General features: G+C 43.8%; 1 protein-coding gene across 1 annotated transcript; it reads right to left on the minus strand.

Moving 5' to 3' along the window:
• Positions 1-7,707: 7,707 nt before the first annotated feature.
• Positions 7,708-24,556, minus strand: LOC115121591 (protocadherin alpha-C2-like). The gene is made up of 2 exons (XM_029650701.2): positions 21,855-24,556; positions 7,708-9,446 (listed from the first exon to the last, which is right to left on the minus strand). The coding sequence occupies exons 1-2, from the start codon at positions 24,264-24,266 to the stop codon at positions 9,408-9,410; spliced, it is 2,451 nt and encodes an 816-aa protein (XP_029506561.2). The 5' UTR covers positions 24,267-24,556; the 3' UTR covers positions 7,708-9,407.
• Between the last annotated feature and the right edge of the window lie 13 nt (positions 24,557-24,569).

Genomic DNA, 24,569 nt, shown 5'->3' on the forward strand with positions numbered 1-24,569 from the left:
GCACAAAGATTATAATAGGCCTAATACATGACAAGATCACGATTTCATACCACTGATGCTCTACTGCAGAGCATCGGGAAACAGGTTACAGGTTCCTGCTGTTTCATTTGCTTGTTTGCTTGTCTCACATGTAGAACCGTAACTACAACACACAGAGATGCTAACAGCTGGAGCCCTCACAGTACAATTAGCTGTCTTCGAGGCAGGGCCCAGATGTGGTGTTTTAATTCAGGCTGAAACAAAAACCCTGGCCTCAGCAGTCAGTGGCGAGCAGATTGGCTAGCATGTTACTGTTGCTACAATAATTAAGCTTTAAGAGCTATTAGATCCATCAGAATCAGGTTAATACTCTTACTCGTAAGCCTGTCTGCTGCTGCTAAATCACACTGGTGGCTAAAACACCAGCACAGACATACACACACACCCTCAATCGCACCCCTTACGCACACACATGCACAGTCGCACACATGCACGCACACATGCACGCACACATGCACACACACTATGAGAGGGATTTTTGGTGGCATCTCCAAGACTAAAAACAAGGAACAGCTCTGTCCTGTCCTGTCCTGTCCTGTCTGAGAAAGGAAGGTTGAGCTAAAAATAAGCGTCAACGCTCTGTTCCTCCAATAGACATGGTTCTTTACTGCGTTAATAATTGGGTGTTTCGTAAGCAGAGTAAGTGACCTACATAAAGCAATATCCGCCTGGGTAAAGTACAGTAGCACTACCTTTGTGACAACCTGATCTGGTTTACCTGTCCTTGTGATTGTCTCCACCCTCTCCAGGTGTCACTTATTATCCCCGGTGTATATATCCCTGTGTTTCCTGTCTTTCTGTGCTAGTTCGTCTTGTTTGCCAAGTTGACCAGCGGTTTTCCTTGCTCCTATTTTTCCCAGTCTCCTTTTGTTTCTAGTCCTCTTGGTTTCGACCCTTGCCTGTCCTGACTCTGAACCCAACTGCCTGACCACTGCATATTCTGACTACCAGCCTGCCTATCCCCTTGTACTGTTTTGGACTCAGATCTGGTTTCTGACTCCTGCCTGGCCTGCCTAGAGTCTGCCTATCTTCTGGTACTGTTTGGACTCTGACCTGGTTTATGAACTCTCGTCTGTCCCCGACCTGCCTTTGCCTGCTTCCTTTGTTATAATAAATATCGGAGCGCTATCAATATAGTGGAGAGGAGTGGTTAACCAGCAATACAGTGGAGAGGAGTGGTTAACCAGCAATATAGTGGAGAGGAGTGGTTAACCAGCAATACAGTGTAGAGGAGTGGTTAACCAGCAATATAGTGTAGAGGAGTGGTTAACCAGCAATATAGTGGAGAGGAGTGGTTAACCAGCAATATAGTGTAGAGGAGTGGTTAACCAGCAATATAGTGGAGAGGAGTGGTTAACCAGCAATATAGTGGAGAGGAGTGGTTTTCCAGCAATACAGTGGAGAGGAGTGGTTAACCAGCAATACAGTGTAGAGGAGTGGTTAACCAGCAATATAGTGGAGAGGAGTGGTTAACCAGCAATATAGTGGAGAGGAGTGGTTTTCCAGCAATACAGTGGAGAGGAGTGGTTAACCAGCAATACAGTGGAGAGGAGTGGTTAGAGGAGTGGTTAACCAGCAATACAGTGGAGAGGAGTGGTTAACCAGCAATATAGTGGAGAGGAGTGGTTTTCCAGCAATACAGTGTAGAGGAGTGGTTAACCAGCAATATAGTGGAGAGGAGTGGTTTTCCAGCAATACAGTGGAGAGGAGTGGTTAACCAGCAATACAGTGTAGAGGAGTGGTTAACCAGCAATACAGTGTAGAGGAGTGGTTAACCAGCAATACAGTGGAGAGGAGTGGTTTTCCAGCAATACAGTGGAGAGGAGTGGTTAACCAGCAATACAGTGTAGAGGAGTGGTTAACCAGCAATATAGTGGAGAGGAGTGGTTTTCCAGCAATACAGTGGAGAGGAGTGGTTAACCAGCAATACAGTGTAGAGGAGTGGTTAACCAGCAATACAGTGGAGAGGAGTGGTTAGAGGAGTGGTTAACCAGCAATACAGTGGAGAGGAGTGGTTTTCCAGCAATACAGTGGAGAGGAGTGGTTAACCAGCAATACAGTGTAGAGGAGTGGTTAACCAGCAATACAGTGGAGAGGAGTGGTTAACCAGCAATACAGTGGAGAGGAGTGGTTTTCCAGCAATACAGTGGAGAGGAGTGATTAACCAGCAATATACATTTACATTTAAGTCATTTAGCAGACGCTCTTATCCAGAGCGACTTGTGGAGAGGAGTGGTTAAGCAGCAATACAGTGGAGAGGAGTGGTTAACCAGCAATACAGTGTAGAGGAGTGGTTAACCAGCAATACAGTGGAGAGGAGTGGTTAACCACACTGTAAAAAAAATAAAAAAATAATTGTTGGGATAAATTTATATTTAACTTTCATTGTGTAGAATAATAGAAAATGTCAGTAAATGCGAAATACATTACACTTCCTGTATTTTTACAACCATACATCCCCTTTTCACAACAATAAGCTGTAAGAAATACAATAATATACATTATAAATAAACAACTATTCTTACCATTGCTTTATGGATATTTACTTTAGTTTTACATTCTAAATGCAGATAATTACAGTAAAAAAAACGATTTCTGATGTTTATAAACAATATAAAACGATGCAAGGGAATGTACAAAGAATGCTTTCATGTGTGATTGTACTGATATTGATCACTAATTTACAAATATTAACTGTACAATTATGAGTATTTACAATACCTCAATGACAGGGAATGCATATTCAGACTGTTATTTAAATTATTAAGCCAGTTATTTTAGTATTTATTAATAGCAAAGTTTTTCAATGTTAATGAACAGCATGAAGCATTGAAAGAAAATGTAAAGATAATTACATTGTCTGTGATTTTAAAGATATTGTCTGTAAAAAAAAAAAGTAATCTTACATTAATATACTTTAAATGTTACATGTCATTCTCTTTATTTGAGAATAATGGTCAGATGTTGCTCAAATTAAAAAGGTAAATCTACGTCGCGGGTGGTCTAAGTCTGCGTTAGTTCGATTCCTGTTCGCGTCATTTCTAGAACACTTATTTAAACTATTTACGTTAAGTATTTAAGGTTGCCTACTTTTACCAGTGTGTGATTGTGCTTACATGTTTCTATGTAATGTGGGTAGAATGCATTCTACCTCGACTCTCAGGTAGAAGACCATGCTATATTGCTTCTTTTTTTTTTTACATTAATGTCAGCACTTAAGCAATTTCGTCCTCACCAGAGTAGGATTCATTATGATCCAACATTCTCTTCCATATCAGACACTTCCTCCTCTATTTCAAAGTCACCATCCTCTACATCACTCTTCGGAACTATTTAAAAAGTCAGTGAATATTTCACATTGAATGGAGTCGTTTCGGCTAGAAACCATTTGACAAGGAGTCAGGAACACGTCGGAGGCGTCATTCAAACGGCAGCAGTTTGGCACACGCAGTGATAGGGAGAGCGGATATCTAGCATACCAAGGGGAGCATTTACCACTAAGCTTTGGCTTAATTGTTTAACATGACGTTTAAATATTTGACGACATTGCTAGATGTGCGGCTCATTAACTTTGTGTTGTATATGCTAGCTAATGTCGTGGAGTTTGTGGTTGGCTGCTCACACGTCGTTAGCAAGATAGCTAAGATAAGCACACGTTTTTTAGCTAAGATAAGCACACGTTTTTTTATAACATATCATATGTTGACATTTAACGTTTTATTAGTTCTGAATTTGAGTTCTGAAGCGTTGACATTTAGCTAGATCGATAGCTGCATTTCATAACCTTGTTAGCGCGCTAATTGCTAGGTTACGTTAGTTTGCTGTAAACCAATCCCACCCGATGACATATTTTTCTCTTTCCTTCAACAGTTGCATGAATTGGAATTGAGGAAATGACATGCAATCCTCAAACTGAAGTAATATTCATAGATAGTTTAGTTTCGCAAACTGAGTAGCTGAGCATGGAAATAAATACTCGCTGTTGTCCCCTTTAAGTGCATTGTCATTGTAATCAAACAAACCAGAAAGATGCACTTCAGTAGTTAATTGGAACCTAGATTAAAATCTACAAGCTACTTTTTTGTCTTTGTTACAAGCAAGTTAGATATATAGAAATTGGGAAGATGTAAGGTCTTTCCAAAGAATGGGCATTTCTTTCCTGTGGCCTCACTGTTAAAACGTTGAGTTTATGTGGATCATTAGTCATTACACAACATTAAGCAAATGGACAATATGTATGCTGCATGGTTAGTTGCAAATCTCAGTTTACATAATATATTGCTTTTTAAAGTCATGCGTCATCATCATAGTCTGCTGTATCACAATGTGACACGATACAAGGGCCGTTTACATGCGAAAATCATCATTGTCAGAAACAATGCCTTGATCTGAAGGATCTTGCTCATTAAAGGTCACATGTTTCAAAAAGAGAAAAGGTCAAATGCCCATTCAGAGACTGTGGCAAAGCCTTTACATTAAAATCCTCTGTTATCTCCCACATTTCAAGGCATCATAGGTGTGCTACAGCTGCGCATGTGTCCAACTATTCAGTGAGTTCTCATGATGATGCTGAAAGTCTGTTCGGTGTAGATCTTATTGATGAAGTGCCAGAGGATATACTGAACCCAGCTGTTATGAAAAGTCTGTATATAAAACATCTGCATGTTTTACATTAAGTTACAGGCCAAGTATCTAATTCCCTCTATGATACAAATGATTTTTGATTTAGTGTAATAGTCTTAATGGACTTTGTCATCAGCACACTCAACATCAACTCCTGGTTGCCCTTCAGTCTAATACTAACTTGACAGAGTCAGAAATTGAAGGTGTTGTAAAGACCTTGGAGGACACCGATCTGCATGCATCCTGTAGCTCTACTTAATCACCAGAATACATGAGAAGGCAGTATTTCCAGAGGAACTTTTCCTATGTGCATCCGAAAAGCTGTTGTTTGGCAGGAAAGCCAGTAAAAGACGCAAATTATGTTTGTGATGGATCTGTGTTCAAGTCTAATGCCGTATTTATGGACTCGGGTGTAACTAAAGCTTGTATTGTATCAACATGCTTTTGATGTTGTTAACCCTCTTGGATCAGCAAGTAAGAAACCTAAGATTGTGGGGGTCTACATTACACTGGCAAACTTTGATCCATGTTATCGCTCCAGTATTGATCATTTACAGCTCATGTTATTGTGTAATAATGAGAGAGACTTTAAATATGTTGGCCATGATTTGTTTGAGAGGATAGTGGCATATGACCTAGCCATTTATATCATGTACTTTGTTGAAGTAAATACATTCTTTACACACTCAGAGCTTAACCGCAGCATCAGGCAGTTGAGCTACCAAGGATCTCCTGCCAATTCCACACCCTCAGAAGTTGGTGAAAAGGGAATTCAACTAGGTGGTCAGGCAACAGAAAACGGGTCTCTTTTGAGGCTCCTCCCTGTTATAATAGGCAAAAAGATTGCTGATATAGAAGATTGGGTATGGCAACTAACAATCCTACTTAAAGAACTTGTGAAATGAATCTGTGCCCCCTCCATTTCTGTGGCTCAAGTTACTTTGCTCAATTTTCTGATTCCTGAGTATACAGACAAGAAACAATCTGTTTCCTTTCACAAACTGAAACCAGAGCACCACTCTCTGATCCACTATCCTGCTCTGATACTGATGTTTGGCCCACTCATAAGGCTGTGGACAATGAGGTTTGAAAGTAACAATTCATATTTCAAAAGATATGTCCATATTTGATTCCATTCAACTGTTTCCGCTCCAGCCATTACCACAAGCCCCTCCTTCCCAATGATGGTGCCACCAACCTCCTGTGATAAACACAGACTCAAGCATCAAGACCCCTCTGGCCATCAGAGAGGGGTCAAGGAATTGGTCACATATGGTCATGAGCCATGGCCTGTCTCTCACTGTAAATCTACACTGTCATGTGGTGAATAGCAGGATAAAACCACATTTACGTGAGCATGTATGTAAATCAAATCTGACGTGCCATTTCACCAGTAACTATCCAGCTCCATCATATTTAAAGTGAAAATGTATCTGCCTCTTCCTCACGACTAGGCCTACAGAACATTTTAGGCCACAAAGTGAAATAGCAAATATCCGCTAGCTAACGCCACTCGTTTTGCCATCAGAATAAACAGACCTGGACATATCACGATAACTGTATTGTTGACATATTCTCTGCGCTGAATTGATGTTTTGAAACAATATCACATTGGTCACTGTTGGCCTAAATGAACAACGTTCCTGTTTACCTTTGTAATAAAATCGTGTTGTTTTCCTCATTTGCCCGAACTCACAGTTCAATTAGGTTAATATCCGGCAGATATTGTTCAGTTTTCCACTTATTGCGTGCATAAACACTCATTAGAATTACGGAAATCAAGGAACAATTGAGGTCTGGACATGTTGGGGAGTAGGCCCACCTCTTTACATACCAAATGTGTTATTTCAAACATCCTTTGTGATCAATATGATTTCTCTGTATGTATTACTTACTTTTGGGGGGGGGGGGGGGCAGCCTATGGGTACATGTGGTATAAACTAACTATAGCTGTAAACCCCCCAAACAAAAAAATTGTTGAAGCAAAAAATGAACCATAATGGATTTCTACCAGTCACTTAAAGCGAAATTCCACCCAATAACTATCTTTTGGTATTTCTTTCATTAGTCCATTGTTGACATAGTCCCAAATTTTTTTGCTTGTCAGCAATCAAGTTTTCAACATATGTAACTATCAAAATACAGAAATCAGCCTTGTATGATGCATTTGCATAATCGGATGCAAAACGCCGCATGATAAGACGCAAAATGCACCATCGAGGCCTTCCACCATGCCAATTTAAAGTAGTCCAAGTGTCAACTGGGTGGGGATTCCTATGGGTTGTAACCTCAATGGTGCTGCCCATGCTGTCACAGATGCCATAATGGCACAAATGTAAAGATGAGTGAGTCTTTTGTCACTTTACACACCTTCCATATCCACCTATCACGTTTCATCAATCGGTAAAGTATTAACCAATGAGATTCAATCATTTTAAAAATACTTTCTTCATATCACTTTCCTGTTGTTGCTTCTGTTTTACAGATCACCACCTACACCCCAGCACCACCAGGTTAGGCCAGTGTTTCCCAAACTTGGTCCTGGGGCCCCGCTGGGTGCACGTCTGGTTTTTGCCCTAGCACTACACAGCTGATTCAAATAATCAACTCATCATCAAGCTTTGATTATTCAAATCAGTTGTGTAGTGCTAGGGCAAAAAAACTAAATGTGCACCCAGGGGGCCCCAGGACCAAGTTTGGGAAACACTGCGTCAGGCTATTGATTTGTTTATTAAAGATTTCAAATAAACAGTTCAACCGTGAAGCTTTAGTCTGGTAGAACTGCTAATGTATAGTTACTTCAAAAGTTGAATTGAGTAGGCTTCAGTAGCTAGCATGTCAACCAATGAGCTGCTGTGGAACTGCTCAGCTGACCTAGCAAAAGCTGCCCCTACACCACAGATCCAGGATCAGATACCTACCAACCTTGACCGTAACCATATCTGAAAAATATCTGACCTCGCATCAGCGGTTAGGGGCATCTTTTGTGTCCTACGGATGACTGGGCCCACCTTGGAGAGCTAAAAGAACCAGAGAGCAAAGAGGTAATTCATCATGAATGTAATAGTCTTATACATCAGATCAACATGGCATGCAGTACAATACATAAAGACTGACTACATATTGCACCATCAATAGATACTACAGGCTACACAAAGCACATATATACTTGCCTTGATCAGAACTAAAAGCAGGAATAGTAGTTACTGTAGTAATATTTTAAATACATATTGGAGTTTCATTTTGTTTAGCAGTCACATTTTGTACATAGTTAAAAATAAAGAAATGTCAACTTTAAAAACAGATTCATTTGGCCAGTGTATTGTTTTCTTTGTTTACTTCAATACTAAAGCATTGGCATCAAATACATCCAGCATTACACATAACATAACACAGTCATTCATTTCAGTGATTAAAATGAACTTATTCACTGATAAAGGTTTAAAGCGAACGTATAAGGCAGTGAAACAATATTAAAAAATGTTCTTATTATATTTGGATGAAACTGTATTTGCCATAGGGCCTAATTCAAAATGATACCAGATACTTCCAATACTTCCCCTCACTGGCAAAGCCCAGACATCCTCCATCCTCACATAGGGGTAGACCATGGATGTTTTTAGGAGGGAACTATGTGCAGTTTGCTCTGCTCTGGAGTGGAGGAGGAGGGTGAGAGGAGCTGTGCAGGGAGAGAGCATAGGCCGATGACCTCTGACCCCTCCTCCAGACCAGCAGTCTTTGATGTCAGAAGGGTGTCTTTGTCATTGCACCGTCATCAGAGAGGTGTCATAATTGTGACTTCATCAGAGAGGTGTCATAATTGTGACTTCATCAGAGAGGTGTCATAATTGTGACTTCATCAGAGAGGTGTCATAATTGTGACTTCATCATAGTGGCTAACAGTATTCTTTGTAATGACACTCTTGTTATGAAAAGTGAAAAATAAAAAAAACGGAATAAACAGTGATGGTAGAGTGACACCTTGGTAGACACTGTGAGTCACTTCAAATATCCCGGACCACATCTAACACATTTCCTAACAAAGCAGTTACATTGAAATCTCCATGCACATGACGGAAAGGGCTGATATACGTACATATACAGTATTGATAAAGAAGGGCTCACTCTTTGCTGTTTGATAAATGGATTGATGAAAGTATTCTAAATTCCTTTTTAGGATATACTGGTTTGTTTGATTCTACATTTACACACGTGTGCTCTGACCGAACAAGGACAAATACTTAAGTAAAAACCTAACATCCAAGGTCTTTCCTTTTGGAAAGGGGGTACAGTCTTTGAAGGCAATTCCTCATTCCTATGTCTGTCTCTGTATATTCATAGTGGCTGTTTGAACTCCTGCAGTATGTACTGTAGTACCCTCCTGCATTCTGTCTCTCTAGTGTATGTTCTCTTCACTGTGGTTAGTTGAAACGTGTGGGGCCCTCAGTGATGGGCCACAGCCATGCAGAACCATGTGTGTTGAATGGACGTTGAAGTTGATTGGGGCTAGTGTGTGCTTATATAGAGATCATGGCTGGGGGATAGGGGGGCAGGGGACCATCAGAGTGTCCTTTAGGTCCTTGGGATGACAGTCATTGTTTGGCAAAGGGGGTGTAGGTGAAGTGTCACTATGGGCCTGGTCGCTTAGGGGAGGGGGCTGAGTAGGGTAAGGACGGGGGTTCCTTTCATCAGTGGACGCGGGGTTCCTTCTGATGTAAATCTGGTGGACCAATGGGGATGGGGCCTTATGAGGAACTGCTGCCACTGCCGGTGGTGGTGGACCCCTGAGAATGAGAGAAGAGGATTAGACAAAGGTGGGAGGGATCTGGGACAATCACAGCCTTGTGATTGGCCAGACTATGACACGTCTCATGCAGCCGAGGTCTGTCAGTCTGACAAGGCATCAGGCAGAACGACAGAGTGGAGGATTCTGGTGGTGGTGGGGCTATCGATGTACACCATGCTCCAAGATTACGTGAGGGAGAGAGTGGTTGCTAAGTAACTGGGTGATACATTTCATTTTCTGTCCCTCTGCACAAAGAATTAGGTCAGGCATCACATCGCAGTGAAGACGAATTCACAAGGATCATTGTGTTATTGTGAACTCATCAACAGTCAGTCAAACAATCAAACAGTCAATCATTCACACTTCAAACAGTACAGTCCAATCCACCAAACAAACAGTCTAAGATACAGTAGAACATGTCCCTGATCTGCATTAGTGATGGGAGTGAAGGACATGAACACATATTAATATTACATGCAGAGGACAGTATAGTTCTGTTTAGGGTTGCAGAAATCCAGGAACTTTCCCCAAATCCCCTGTCTTTCCAGAATCCCAGGTTGGAAGATTACCTGAATCAAGAGGGAAAAGCAGGAAATCCATCATCTTCCAACCAGGATTACTGGAAAACCTAGGGATTTGGGGGAAGTTCTGCTACATGCTAACATGTATGTCAGCCTGGGTTGTAATGTGTCTGTGGTGGTTGCAGGGAGGGCCTGGGAGGGCCGGGGTAGGATGCTGTGAGATGCATCAGTCAGGGATCAGTTGTGGTGTGCAAGAGAGGGCCGGACAATTGTCAGATTTCCATTTTTTTTTGTCTGTCATTCTGCGGGACCCGGGGGCCAGATGCAGGGTTGAGTGCTCAGTAACTGGTTGCAATCAGAAGTTACACACAGGTGTGTGCCCTAAACAAAAAAGGAATCGCAGGAGAGAGGGCATACCGTCATCCATCCCCCTCTGTAATCTGGATTACAACTAAAGCCAGAGTTTCTGCCAAATAGATCACAGATTATTATTATTATCAGCAGCATTATGATTATCACAACGTCTCTGTCTGATGTCCTCTGAGGTCAATCAATGCCATTAGTTTGTTTCCCTGATAGGAAACCGTCCAAAGGTCACTGTTCCGCCAGAGATGAAAAACCAAATGTACCTTAGAGTTAGGAAACTAGGGCAGCAGAACCTAGATATCAGCATTATAATAGTAGCATTGCTACAGGATATCATTATGTAGTCAGAGCTGAGACAGGCCCAATAGGAGGAGGATATCATTATGTAGTCAGAGCTGAGACAGGCCCAATAGGAGGAGGATATTATTATGTAGTCAGAGCTGAGACAGGCCCAATAGGAGGAGGATATCATTATGTAGTCAGAGCTGAGACAGGCCCAATAGGAGGAGGATATTATTATGTAGTCAGCGCTGAGACAGGCCCAATAGGAGGAGGATATCATTATGTAGTCAGAGCTGAGACAGGCCCAATAGGAGGAGGATATTATTATGTAGTCAGAGCTGAGACAGGCCCAATAGGAGGAGGATATTATTATGTAGTCAGCGCTGAGACAGGCCCAATAGGAGGAGGATATTATTATGTAGTCAGAGCTGAGACAGGCCCAATAGGAGGAGGATATTATTATGTAGTCAGCGCTGAGACAGGCCCAATAGGAGGAGGATATCATTATGTAGTCAGAGCTGAGACAGGCCCAATAGGAGGAGGATATTATTATGTAGTCAGCGCTGAGACAGGCCCAATAGGAGGAGGATATTATTATGTAGTCAGAGCTGAGACAGGCCCAATAGGAGGAGGATATCATTATGTAGTCAGAGCTGAGACAGGCCCAATAGGAGGAGGATATTATTATGTAGTCAGAGCTGAGACAGGCCCAATAGGAGGAGGATATTATTATGTAGTCAGAGCTGAGACAGGCCCAATAGGAGGAGGATATTATTATGTAGTCAGAGCTGAGACAGGCCCAATAGGAGGAGGATATTATTATGTAGTCAGAGCTGAGACAGGCCCAATAGGAGGAGGATATTATTATGTAGTCAGAGCTGAGACAGGCACCAATAGGAGGAGGATATTATTATGTAGTCAGAGCTGAGACAGGCCCAATAGGAGGAGGATATCATTATGTAGTCAGAGCTGAGACAGTCCCAATAGGAGGAGGATATTATTATGTAGTCAGAGCTGAGACAGGCCCAATAGGAGGAGGATATTATTATGTAGTCAGAGCTGAGACAGGCCCAATAGGAGGAGGATATTATTATGTAGTCAGAGCTGAGACAGGCCCAATAGGGAGGAGGATATTATTATGTAGTCAGAGCTGAGACAGGCCCAATAGGAGGAGGATATCATTATGTAGTCAGAGCTGAGACAGGCCCAATAGGAGGAGGATATTATTATGTAGTCAGCGCTGAGACAGGCCCAATAGGAGGAGGATATTATTATGTAGTCAGAGCTGAGACAGGCCCAATAGGAGGAGGATATTATTATGTAGTCAGAGCTGAGACAGGCCCAATAGGAGGAGGATATCATTATGTAGTCAGAGCTGAGACAGGCCCAATAGGAGGAGGATATTATTATGTAGTCAGAGCTGAGACAGGCCCAATAGGAGGAGGATATTATTATGTAGTCAGAGCTGAGACAGGCCCAATAGGAGGAGGATATCATTATGTAGTCAGAGCTGAGACAGGCCCAATAGGAGGAGGATATTATTATGTAGTCAGAGCTGAGACAGGCCCAATAGGAGGAGGATATTATTATGTAGTCAGCGCTGAGACAGGCCCAATAGGAGGAGGATATTATTATGTAGTCAGAGCTGAGACAGGCCCAATAGGAGGAGGATATCATTATGTAGTCAGAGCTGAGACAGGCCCAATAGGAGGAGGATATTATTATGTAGTCAGAGCTGAGACAGGCCCAATAGGAGGAGGATATTATTATGTAGTCAGAGCTGAGACAGGCCCAATAGGAGGAGGATATTATTATGTAGTCAGAGCTGAGACAGGCCCAATAGGAGGAGGATATTATTATGTAGTCAGAGCTGAGACAGGCCCAATAGGAGGAGGATATTATTATGTAGTCAGAGCTGAGACAGGCCCAATAGGAGGAGGATATTATTATGTAGTCAGAGCTGAGACAGGCCCAATAGGAGGAGGATATCATTATGTAGTCAGAGCTGAGACAGACCCAATAGGAGGAGGATATCATTATGTAGTCAGAGCTGAGACAGGCCCAATAGGAGGAGGATATTATTATGTAGTCAGAGCTGAGACAGGCCCAATAGGAGGAGGATATTATTATGTAGTCAGAGCTGAGACAGGCCCAATAGGAGGAGGATATTATTATGTAGTCAGAGCTGAGACAGGCCCAATAGGAGGAGGATATCATTATGTAGTCAGAGCTGAGACATGCCCAATAGGAGGAGGATATCATTATGTAGTCAGAGCTGAGACAGGCCCAATAGGAGGAGGATATTATTATGTAGTCAGACGCTGAGACAGGCCCAATAGGAGGAGGATATCATTATGTAGTCAGAGCTGAGACAGGCCCAATAGGAGGAGGATATTATTATGTAGTCAGAGCTGAGACAGGCCCAATAGGAGGAGGATATTATTATGTAGTCAGAGCTGAGACAGGCCCAATAGGAGGAGGATATTATTATGTAGTCAGAGCTGAGACAGGCCCAATATTATTATGGAGAGCTGAGACAGGCCCATTATATATTATGTAGTCAGAGCTGAGACAGGCCCAATAGGAGGAGGATATTATTATGTAGTCAGAGCTGAGACAGGCCCAATAGGAGGAGGATATTATTATGTAGTCAGAGCTGAGACAGGCCCAATAGGAGGAGGATATCATTATGTAGTCAGAGCTGAGACAGGCCCAATAGGAGGAGGATATTATTATGTAGTCAGTGCTGAGACAGGCCCAATAGGAGGAGGATATTATTATGTAGTCAGAGCTGAGACAGGCCCAATAGGAGGAGGATATTATTATGTAGTCAGAGCTGAGACAGGCCCAATAGACAGAGGAGGATATCATTATGTAGTCAGAGCTGAGACAGGCCCAATAGGAGGAGGATATTATTATGTAGTCAGAGCTGAGACAGGCCCAATCAGGAGGAGGATATTATTATGTAGTCAGCGCAGGCCCAATGAGACAGGCCCAATAGGAGGAGGATATCATTATGTAGTCAGCGCTGAGACAGGCCCAATAGGAGGAGGATATCATTATGTAGTCAGAGCTGAGACAGGCCCAATAGGAGGAGGATATTATTATGTAGTCAGAGCTGAGACAGGCCCAATAGGAGGAGGATATTATTATGTAGTCAGAGCTGAGACAGGCCCAATAGGAGGAGGATATTATTATGTAGTCAGAGCTGAGACAGGCCCAATAGGAGGAGGATATTATTATGTAGTCAGAGCTGAGACAGGCCCAATAGGAGGAGGATATTATTATGTAGTCAGAGCTGAGACAGGCCCAATAGGAGGAGGATATTATTATGTAGTCAGAGCTGAGACAGGCCCAATAGGAGGAGGATATTATTATGTAGTCAGAGCTGAGACAGGCCCAATAGGAGGAGGATATCATTATGTAGTCAGAGCTGAGACATGCCCAATAGGAGGAGGATATCATTATGTAGTCAGAGCTGAGACAGGCCCAATAGGAGGAGGATATTATTATGTAGTCAGCGCTGAGACAGGCCCAATAGGAGGAGGATATCATTATGTAGTCAGAGCTGAGACAGCAGAGCTGAGACAGGCCCAATAGGAGGAGGATATTATTATGTAGTCAGAGCTGAGACAGGCCCAATAGGAGGAGGATATTATTATGTAGTCAGAGCTGAGACAGGCCCAATAGGAGGAGGATATTATTATGTAGTCAGAGCTGAGACAGGCCCAATAGGAGGAGGATATTATTATGTAGTCAGAGCTGAGACAGGCCCAATAGGAGGAGGATATTATTATGTAGTCAGAGCTGAGACAGGCCCACAGGCCCAATAGGAGGAGGATATCATTATGTAGTCAGAGCTGAGACAGGCCCAATAGGAGGAGGATATTATTATGTAGTCAGTGCTTATGTAGTCAGAGCTGAGACAGGCCCAATAGGAGGAGGATATTATTATGTAGTCAGAGCTGAGACAGGCCCAATAGGAGGAGGATATTATTATGTAGTCAGAGCTGAGACAGGCCCAATAGGAGGAGGATATCATTATGTAGTCAGAGCTGAGACAGGCCCAATAGGAGGAGGATATTATTATGTAGTCAGCGCTGAGACAGGCCCAATAGGAGGAGGATATTATTATGTAGTCAGAGCTGAGACAGGCCCAATAGGAGGAGGATATTATTATGTAGTCAGAGCTGAGACAGGCCCAATAGGAGGAGGATATCATTATGTAGTCAGTGCTGAGACAGGCCCAATAGGAGGAGGATATTATTATGTAGTCAGAGCTGAGACAGGCCCAATAGGAGGAGGATATCATTATGTAGTCAGAGCTGAGACAGGCCCAATAGGAGGAGGATATTATTATGTAGTCAGAGCTGAGACAGGCCCAATAGGAGGAGGATATTATTATGTAGTCAGAGCTGAGACAGGCCCAATAGGAGGAGGATATCATTATGTAGTCAGAGCTGAGACAGGCCCAATAGGAGGAGGATATTATTATGTAGTCAGTGCTGAGACAGGCCCAATAGGAGGAGGATATTATTATGTAGTCAGAGCTGAGACAGGCCCAATAGGAGGAGGATATTATTATGTAGTCAGAGCTGAGACAGGCCCAATAGGAGGAGGATATTATTATGTAGTCAGAGCTGAGACAGGCCCAATAGGAGGAGGATATTATTATGTAGTCAGAGCTGAGACAGGCCCAATAGGAGGAGGATATTATTATGTAGTCAGAGCTGAGACAGGCCCAATAGGAGGAGGATATTATTATGTAGTCAGAGCTGAGACAGGCCCAATAGGAGGAGGATATTATTATGTAGTCAGAGCTGAGACAGGCCCAATAGGAGGAGGATATCATTATGTAGTCAGAGCTGAGACAGGCCCAATAGGAGGAGGATATCATTATGTAGTCAGAGCTGAGACAGGCCCAATAGGAGGAGGATATTATTATGTAGTCAGAGCTGAGACAGGCCCAATAGGAGGAGGATATTATTATGTAGTCAGAGCTGAGACAGGCCCAATAGGAGGAGGATATTATTATGTAGTCAGAGCTGAGACAGGCCCAATAGGAGGAGGATATCATTATGTAGTCAGAGCTGAGACATGCCCAATAGGAGGAGGATATCATTATGTAGTCAGAGCTGAGACAGGCCCAATAGGAGGAGGATATTATTATGTAGTCAGCGCTGAGACAGGCCCAATAGGAGGAGGATATCATTATGTAGTCAGAGCTGAGACAGGCCCAATAGGAGGAGGATATTATTATGTAGTCAGAGCTGAGACAGGCCCAATAGGAGGAGGATATTATTATGTAGTCAGAGCTGAGACAGGCCCAATAGGAGGAGGATATTATTATGTAGTCAGAGCTGAGACAGGCCCAATAGGAGGAGGATATTATTATGTAGTCAGCGCTGAGACAGGCCCAATAGGAGGAGGATATCATTATGTAGTCAGCGCTGAGACAGGCCCAATAGGAGGAGGATATCATTATGTAGTCAGAGCTGAGACAGGCCCAATAGGAGGAGGATATTATTATGTAGTCAGAGCTGAGACAGGCCCAATAGGAGGAGGATATTATTATGTAGTCAGAGCTGAGACAGGCCCAATAGGAGGAGGATATTATTATGTAGTCAGAGCTGAGACAGGCCCAATAGGAGGAGGATATTATTATGTAGTCAGAGCTGAGACAGGCCCAATAGGAGGAGGATATTATTATGTAGTCAGCGCTGAGACAGGCCCAATAGGAGGAGGATATTATTATGTAGTCAGAGCTGAGACAGGCCCAATAGGAGGAGGATATTATTATGTAGTCAGCGCTGAGACAGGCCCAATAGGAGGAGGATATTATTATGTAGTCAGAGCTGAGACAGGCCCAATAGGAGGAGGATATCATTATGTAGACAGTGCTGAGACAGGCCCAATAGGAGGAGGATATTATTATGTAGTCAGAGCTGAGACAGGCCCAATAGGAGGAGGATATCATTATGTAGTCAGTGCTGAGACAGGCCCAATAGGAGGAGGATATTATTATGTAGTCAGAGCTGAGACAGGCCCAATAGGAGGAGGATATTATTATGTAGTCAGCGCTGAGACAGGCCCAATAGGAGGAGGATATCATTATGTAGTCAGAGCTGAGACAGGCCCAATAGGAGGAGGATATTATTATGTAGTCAGAGCTGAGACAGGCCCAATAGGAGGAGGATATTATTATGTAGTCAGAGCTGAGACAGGCCCAATAGGAGGAGGATATCATTATGTAGTCAGTGCTGAGACAGGCCCAATAGGAGGAGGATATTATTATGTAGTCAGTGCTGAGACAGGCCCAATAGGAGGAGGATATTATTATGTAGTCAGAGCTGAGACAGGCCCAATAGGAGGAGGATATTATTATGTAGTCAGAGCTGAGACAGGCCCAATAGGAGGAGGATATTATTATGTAGTCAGAGCTGAGACAGGCCCAATAGGAGGAGGATATTATTATGTAGTCAGCGCTGAGACAGGCCCAATAGGAGGAGGATATTATTATGTAGTCAGCGCTGAGACAGGCCCAATAGGAGGAGGATATTATTATGTAGTCAGAGCTGAGACAGGCCCAATAGGAGGAGGATATTATTATGTAGTCAGCGCTGAGACAGGCCCAATAGGAGGAGGATATTATTATGTAGTCAGCGCTGAGACAGGCCCAATAGGAGGAGCCTTGAGGATAAGAGTCTAACATGGGCAGCATTGGCTAGTTTGGGGATGAGGTTCTGTTAAAAAGGGGCAAAAGGTTGATGCTGGACAGACCCAATCTGGTGCTTTTCATGGATGAAGCCATTAGGAACGGGGCAGGGGTATCACCAGAGTGACATTTGTGATCAAAACCACCGCTCCTCTTAACGAGAGGGGAAAGACACAGAACGAGAAGAACTCCACTGAAACAAAACCAGACACGAAAAAGAAAACACATCATTTCTGTAAGGTCATTTAAAAAGGGTTCCCGGGGCGGTTGAGTGAGACTCCTCCATACCTCCAGCTGCACAGTGGACTTCCCTCATTTAGGGTACTTAAGAACAGGGAGAAAAGAAAGAAGCATTTCAATTGTCAAGACATTGCAGAACACAAGGAATCTTTCTGTATGCATGGTTATGGCCTATGGCTATACTCTCATTTTGTCATATTAATCACTCCATTTCTACTGAAGCGATTATCTGATAAATCTTGGGGAAAGTCAATATTTCAAAAATATATAGCCTACAGCTCAAAACAGACAAAACAGGGTAGAAGGAAAAATCTCATGGCAACCTGAAAAGGGTAACATGAGTTGGATAGGCTAAGGCTGGAATTTGAGAAATGACAGTGCACATTATTAGGTATAGAGAGAGTGGTGCACAGCAAAACAAGTTCACTACAACCCTGACCCCTCTCTTGCTGCAGACCTCCTCCTGCTCTCTCTTCCCTACTGAGTGACGTAAGAGGAGGAGAGACAACCTCTGCAGCATGGAGGAGGGAGTGGCCTCATTGAGGCGTTCAGCTTGACTGGGCTCACTGGGAGAGAGAGGGGGGGGGGGGTTATTCTGATGCATTTTAAATCAGGGGATGGAGATATTTGATGAAATGAAAGTCTATAAACAAATACCGAATTAGAATAGATCATGTGATGTCAATAATGAGAGGAAGCCATTTGGTCCATCTAGACTCATAAAGGACAGGAAGTCTAATGTGAAACCGTAACCTTGTTTGTTTTGAAAGCTCAAGGGGTTTCTGCCTCATTGTCTTGTAGGCTGTACCATATATAAACAACATTGCTGCTGGCGCTGTGTAATCTCCATCACGGTGTGTTAGCTCTACAAGGATGCAGTATGCAGGCACTGTCAGTGCGGTGAAACATAAGCCACACGCCATTCAACCTGTCAGACCAAATTAGAGAGGCCTTTTCCCCAGCAGGTGCTGCAGCTGTTTGTTGAGGTGCTGGAGGGAGAAAATATGAATTCATAACAGATGACTGAATTTCAGAGATAAAGGAACTAGGCCTGATTACCTGGCAGAAGGGGACCTGTTTTTAGACTGTTAATGTGGTGGAAGGTGGAAATGTAACACCTGCCCTCTCAACACCTGACACTTTGTATACGGTATAACTGGGTAAACAGTAGGCAACAAGTTTGTGTGAATAGGTTATATGATGCCAAAAACATGATCAAATTTGATCTTACACATTTTAAGTTTCAGTAATTTTCCAAGATGCTGTTATTGAACAGTATTTTATAAAATCATCATTGCTTCTTCTCAGAAATAAACAGAACTTTTGCCCAAAGTATTATATTTGTGTTATTCACGATGCCATCTTGGATTTACTTGTTGTTCTTACACAGTAGTGTGGTTCTAATGAACATTTGGTGATGCTCTCTCATTACTGTAACTTCCCAACAACTTCACTGGGTTCACGCTACTTTGCTTGTTGTGGAACTGGAGGCGTATGCGTTGCCAATACAGTCATGTCCATAACAGCACCCTTGATAAAGATGAGCAAAAAAGACTGTATAAAATAAATAATACAAATATAGAGATATATTGTATGCCCCAAAAATATAGATATTGTTGTAACCCAATGATAAAATGTATAGAATTGCAGGAAATAAGCTGCTAAATTATTTTCAGGAACAAGAGGGGTGTGAACAGTTTGTGTCATGAACTGTGCTTGTGCCCGTAGAAATAGACTTGGCGTGCGTGGGGGGGGATGCAGGATATTCCCCAATGTTTGGGCCCCGAGTAAAAGAGTTTGGGAACCTCTGTTTTAGGGCACATACTCTTAGAAAGAAATGTGACGGAAACTTCCGTTCATATGGTCTCCAACAGCTGACCGGACGTTCTGAGACCTCAAGCAGTGATTCACTACAGCGTCCATCTTAATCCATCCGGACCCATCCCGTCAGTTCGTGGTGGAGGTCGACACCTTGGACGTCAGACTGGGGGCTGTCCTATCCCAGCGTTCTGCCCAGTACCAGAAGCTGCATCCCGGCGCCTTCCTTTCCCATTGTCTTAACCCCGCTGAGAGGAACCACCTCAACTCCAGGCAGGCGAGATAGGGAAAAGGAAATGAGTGAATAAAAAGGACTATCTCCTACCGCCCGGGGTCCAAGAATGTGAAGCCTGACACACTTTCAAGTCTGTACAGCCCTGCTACTACACCATCTGACCCCGAGACCATCCTCCCTACTTCCTGCACCGCAAGACGCAGTGTTCCCAGCCAACTGGATGTTTGTTTCCACACTCACTTGTCATCCTGGCTCCCATCGAACCTTGGCTTTCATCCAACAACATTTTTGGTGGCCCGCCATGGTTCCTGACATCTCCTCGTCCGTTGCCGCCTGCACTGTGTGTGCGCAGAACAAGACTCCAGGGGAAAACTCCAGCTGTCCTCCTTCAACCACTCCCTGTCCCTCACCGCCACTGGTCCCATATATCCTTGGACTTCATCACAATTCTCCCTCCGTCAGATGGCAACACCACCATCCTTACGGTGGTGGATAGGTTTTCCAAAGCCACGCTAAGTTGCCCTCAGCTAAGGAGATGGCCCAGCTCATGGTGCAGCACTTCTTACGGATCCATGAACTTCCGGACGACATTGTCTCTAATCACGGAGTTCTCATCCCGGTTCTGGAAGGCGTTCTGCACCCTCATTGGGTAGTCGGCCAGCCTGTCTTCTGGTTTTCATCCATCCCCATTTTAACGACCAGTCGGAAGCGAGACAATCAGGACCTGGAGACGACTCTTTGTTGCCTCGTCTCCACCAATCCCACCTGGAGCCAGCAATTCGTGTAGGTGGATTATGCCTGCAGCACCCTTCCCTGTTCTGATACTGGTCTCTCGACTTTTAAGAGTTCCCTGGGATATCAGCCCCGCCCTTCCCAGAGCAAGAAAATTAAGACTGACATACCTTCTGCCCAGATGTTTGTCCGTTGCTGTATCTGGAAGAGAGCCCAGGCCGCTCTTCTCAAGACCACCTCCAGGTATCGATGACAGGCGGACCGCCAACAGATCCCTGCCTCCCGCTACCGTCTTGGGAAAAGGGTATGACTTTCCACTCGGGATCTGCCCCTCCGGGTGGAGTTCCGTAAACTTTCCCCCCATTTTATTGACCTTTTCCCCATCTCTAAGATCCTTCTGTTGCCCCGCACCCTCCGTATACATCCAACTTTCCATGTATCTAGAATGAAACCCCTGTCTCACAGCCCTTTGTCTCCTGTTTCCAGGCCCACCCCTCTCCCCCGTCTCATTGATGGCCATATGGCATACACAGTTTGGCAACTCCTGAGTGTTCGACCGCAGGGCAGGGGATTCCAGTACCTGGTTGACTGGCCCGGAGGAGAGGTGTTGGGTCCCCACCAGGAATATCCTAGACCCAGCCCTCATCTCGGACTTCCGCCGTCGACAACGCGGTCAACCAGGTATGTCACCGGGTAGGACATCAGGCGGTGCTCCTGGGTGGGGTGGGGGGGGAGACTGTCACACCCTGATCTGTTTCACCTGTCTTGTTATTGGCTCCAACCCCCACCAGGTGTTTCCCATTACCTCATGTGTATTTATACATGCGTTTTCTGTTTGTCCGTTGCCAGTTCGTCTTGTCAAGTCTTACCAGCATGTTCCTGTGGTTCCTATGCTCTACTTTTTGTTTTTCCTAGTCTTCCCAGTTCTGACCTTTCTGCCTGTCCTGACCCTAATCCTGCCTGCCGTCCAGTACCTGCCTGACTCTGATTTGGATTACGACCTACCGACTGCCTGCTCCTTGAACTAATAAACTCTGAGACTCACACTCTCCACCTCCTGTGTCTACATCTGGGTCTTAGCCTGAGCCGTGATAATTATTGCGTATTGTGTGTAGATTGATGAGGAAATTAAAAATATATATTTAGGAACAAGGCTGTTACGTAAGGGGGTCTGAATACTTTCAGGTGGCACTGGAGAACCTAAAAGGGTTATTTGGCATTCCCCATAGGAGAATCCTTTGAAGAACTAGTTTTGGTTCCAGGTAAAACCATTTGGGTTCCAGGTAGAATCATTTTCGGTACCATGTAGAACCCTTTCCAAAGAGGGTTCTACATGGAAACCAAAAGGGTTCTACCTGGATCCAAAAAGGGTTCTCCTATGGGAATATCTGAAGAACCCTTTTGGAACCCTTTTTCTAAAATTGCAGTGACTCAGTCATATTGTTGTTGCATTGTGCTTTGCTGTGGAGGTCATTCAGAGGTGGAGGTCCTTCTTACCTGCAGAGTAGAGGCTGCTGATTCGCTGGTCTCTGTCAGGCCAGTGCTCCTGGGTAAACTGGACACAATGTATCTGGAGCCCGCCTTTGGCACAGGCTGTCTGACTACCAGCTTTCCTTTCCTGGTCTCTGCTAGAAACATACTGTACCAGTAGGCATCGTTGGAGACCAGAGTGGAATCTGCGATGGTTGAGTTCCTATCACTGATCACGCTGTTCCTACTAGGAGGAGCCGCTTTGCTGGGCATCGGTTTCTGACACTTCAGCACACAGGTGACCAATATGGTGATCAATAACAGAAAGGACACCGAGCCCAAGCCGATCACCAAATACAGGTTTAAGTCTGAAAATATGTCATATTCTAGAGGCACTTCAGTCATGTCAGAGTAGGCTTTAACGGCAGTCTCCACTGTTGACAGCTTGATGGTAACTGTAGCAGACAGAGCAGGTTCTCCGTTGTCCTTGGCGATGACAACCAGCCGTTGATGACGCGGATCTCTGTAACTGAACATTCTCATGGTCCGGATATCTCCATTGTATTGGTCCAGACTGAACAAGGTGGCGTCAGTAACCTGTAGAAACTGGTATGTAATCCGAGAGTTCTGGACCGAGTCCGTGTCTATGGCTATCACCTTGGAGACCAGGGATCCTTTATCGGTGGATCTGGGAATCTTTTCCTCCACCACGGAGCCGTGCACGCGCCACGGAGAGACTATGACCGGGGTGTTGTCGTTCTGATCAACAATGATGATGTGGACAGTCACATTACTGCTGAGCGGAGGAACACCAGAGTCTCTGGCCTCAATGTGGAAAAGGAACTCTTTCTCTATCTCATAGTCAAACGTCTTTAGTGCGTAAAGATTACCGTTCTCCGGATTGATGGAAAACAGCATGGAAATGGAGGTGTTCACTATCTCCTTCTCTATGATGAAATAAACTAGATACTGGTTTTCATGGAGGTCTGGATCAAACGCAGTGAGGGAACTTAGCAAGGCCCCAGGCGCGTTATTCTCCATAACGGGCATAGTGTAGAACGACTGGGGGAACTGTGGAACGTTGTCGTTAACGTCTAGTAGTTCTAAAGTCATCGTTTCATTGTCAGATAGCGGAGGGGAACCCCTGTCTGTTACGGTAAAAGTTATGTCATATTCTGGGACCTTCTCACGGTCGAGAGGTTCTGATACTACTAACTCATAATAGTTATCGGAATTCTCTCTTAGTGAAAAAGGTAATTCATCCGCAATATGGATATCGACAATACCATTTTCCCCTGAATCTTTATCGCTGACACTGACAACTGCTATCACCGTGTCTACGGCTATATCCTCCTTTATGGGACTTTGATATGATTTGATTGATATTTCAGGATGATTGTCATTCATATCCGTCACTAGAATAGTTATTTTACACTGACCTGACAACGAGTTGGTCCCCTTATCAGTTGCTATGACTTCCATATCATATATCCTGAAGTCTTCATAATTGATCATTTCTTTCACCGTTATTTCTCCGTTATTAGGGTTTAAACTGAACGTTTCATGTGTTTTCTCTGATGTATACAAACTATATGAATATACTATTACCGAATTGGTTCCCTCATCTAAGTCTGTTGCATTCAATTTAACCACAAGGCTTCCGATTGGAGAGTTTTCCATTATATTTATATTATATGAATCTTTGTCAAACTGAGGGGCATTATCATTTGTGTCCAGGACACGAACAATTATGTTGGCTGTACCAGAGCGCGCGGGGACTCCACCATCTACAGCGGTGAGTATTAGGTTATGAACGGCGTGCTCCTCTCGGTTTAAAGCCTTTTTCAGTATCAAATCGGCAAACTTCGATCCATCCCTTCCGGTCTGAATTTCAATATCAAAATGATCACTTTCACTGATGTGGTACGTTTTTACAGAATTCGTGCCCACATCGGGGTCAATTGCATTGCTTAGAGAAAAACGCTCCCCGGCTGGGGTCGATTCAGAAATATCTAGGTTTATGATATCTCTACGAAAACGTGGCGCGTTGTCATTTATATCAACGATTTCCAATTCTATGTTAAATATCCGAACTGGATTTTCAATGATTACCTCCATTTTTAGAAAACAAGTTGTAGCTGTTTTAGAACTACAGAGGTATTCCCTGTCCATATTTTCAACAATATACAGCTCCCCCGTCTCTTTGTTCACGTCAAGATATTTCTTACCGGCGATGACATCTAACCGCATCTTGCGTTTGCTCAAGGTTTTCATATCTAGTCCCAAATCAGCAGCTAAATTAGCAACAACGGATCCTTCCTCCATTTCCTCGGGAATAGAATAGTGAGTAACAGCAGACGCCGTATTCATGGCTGCAGAGAGAAGAATAAAGGCCGAGACGTACCTTCTCCAGGACTGTCCATTAATACGCGAATCCATTGTTATAAATAGTTTGCTTTACTCCCAGTGTGAAGCAATTCCAAAACATACAATTGAACAGTGAAAATATTGAATCAGACAACACAACGACTGTTTCTAATAAGTGCCAGGTTGTGTTTCAAATGATCCGTTCAAACGTGGTAGTTTCAGCACCATAGAGCTGTCCATATCACAATGCTCCCCTCGTCCCTGTGACGCAGCTGCCATGGAGACTATTACATCACAAACTAATGCTTTTCACTGGTGAACAGCGACGCTTTCCGTGTTTAACAAAACTTTGCACCTTTCATTTTAAAGTACCAC

Source organism: Oncorhynchus nerka, linkage group LG5, assembly GCF_034236695.1.
Source record: "Oncorhynchus nerka isolate Pitt River linkage group LG5, Oner_Uvic_2.0, whole genome shotgun sequence".
NCBI lineage: Eukaryota > Metazoa > Chordata > Actinopteri > Salmoniformes > Salmonidae > Oncorhynchus > Oncorhynchus nerka.

Bases quoted from the DNA above. Each gene is read 5' to 3' on its own strand.
- LOC115121591 (XM_029650701.2), bottom strand. From the start codon at position 24,266: ATGGATTCGCGTATTAATGGACAGTCCTGGAGAAGGTACGTCTCGGCC. The intron at 9,447-21,854 runs GTAAGAAGGACC...TCTCATTCTCAG, and splicing joins CAGCAGCCTCTACTCTGCAG to GGGTCCACCACCACCGGCAG.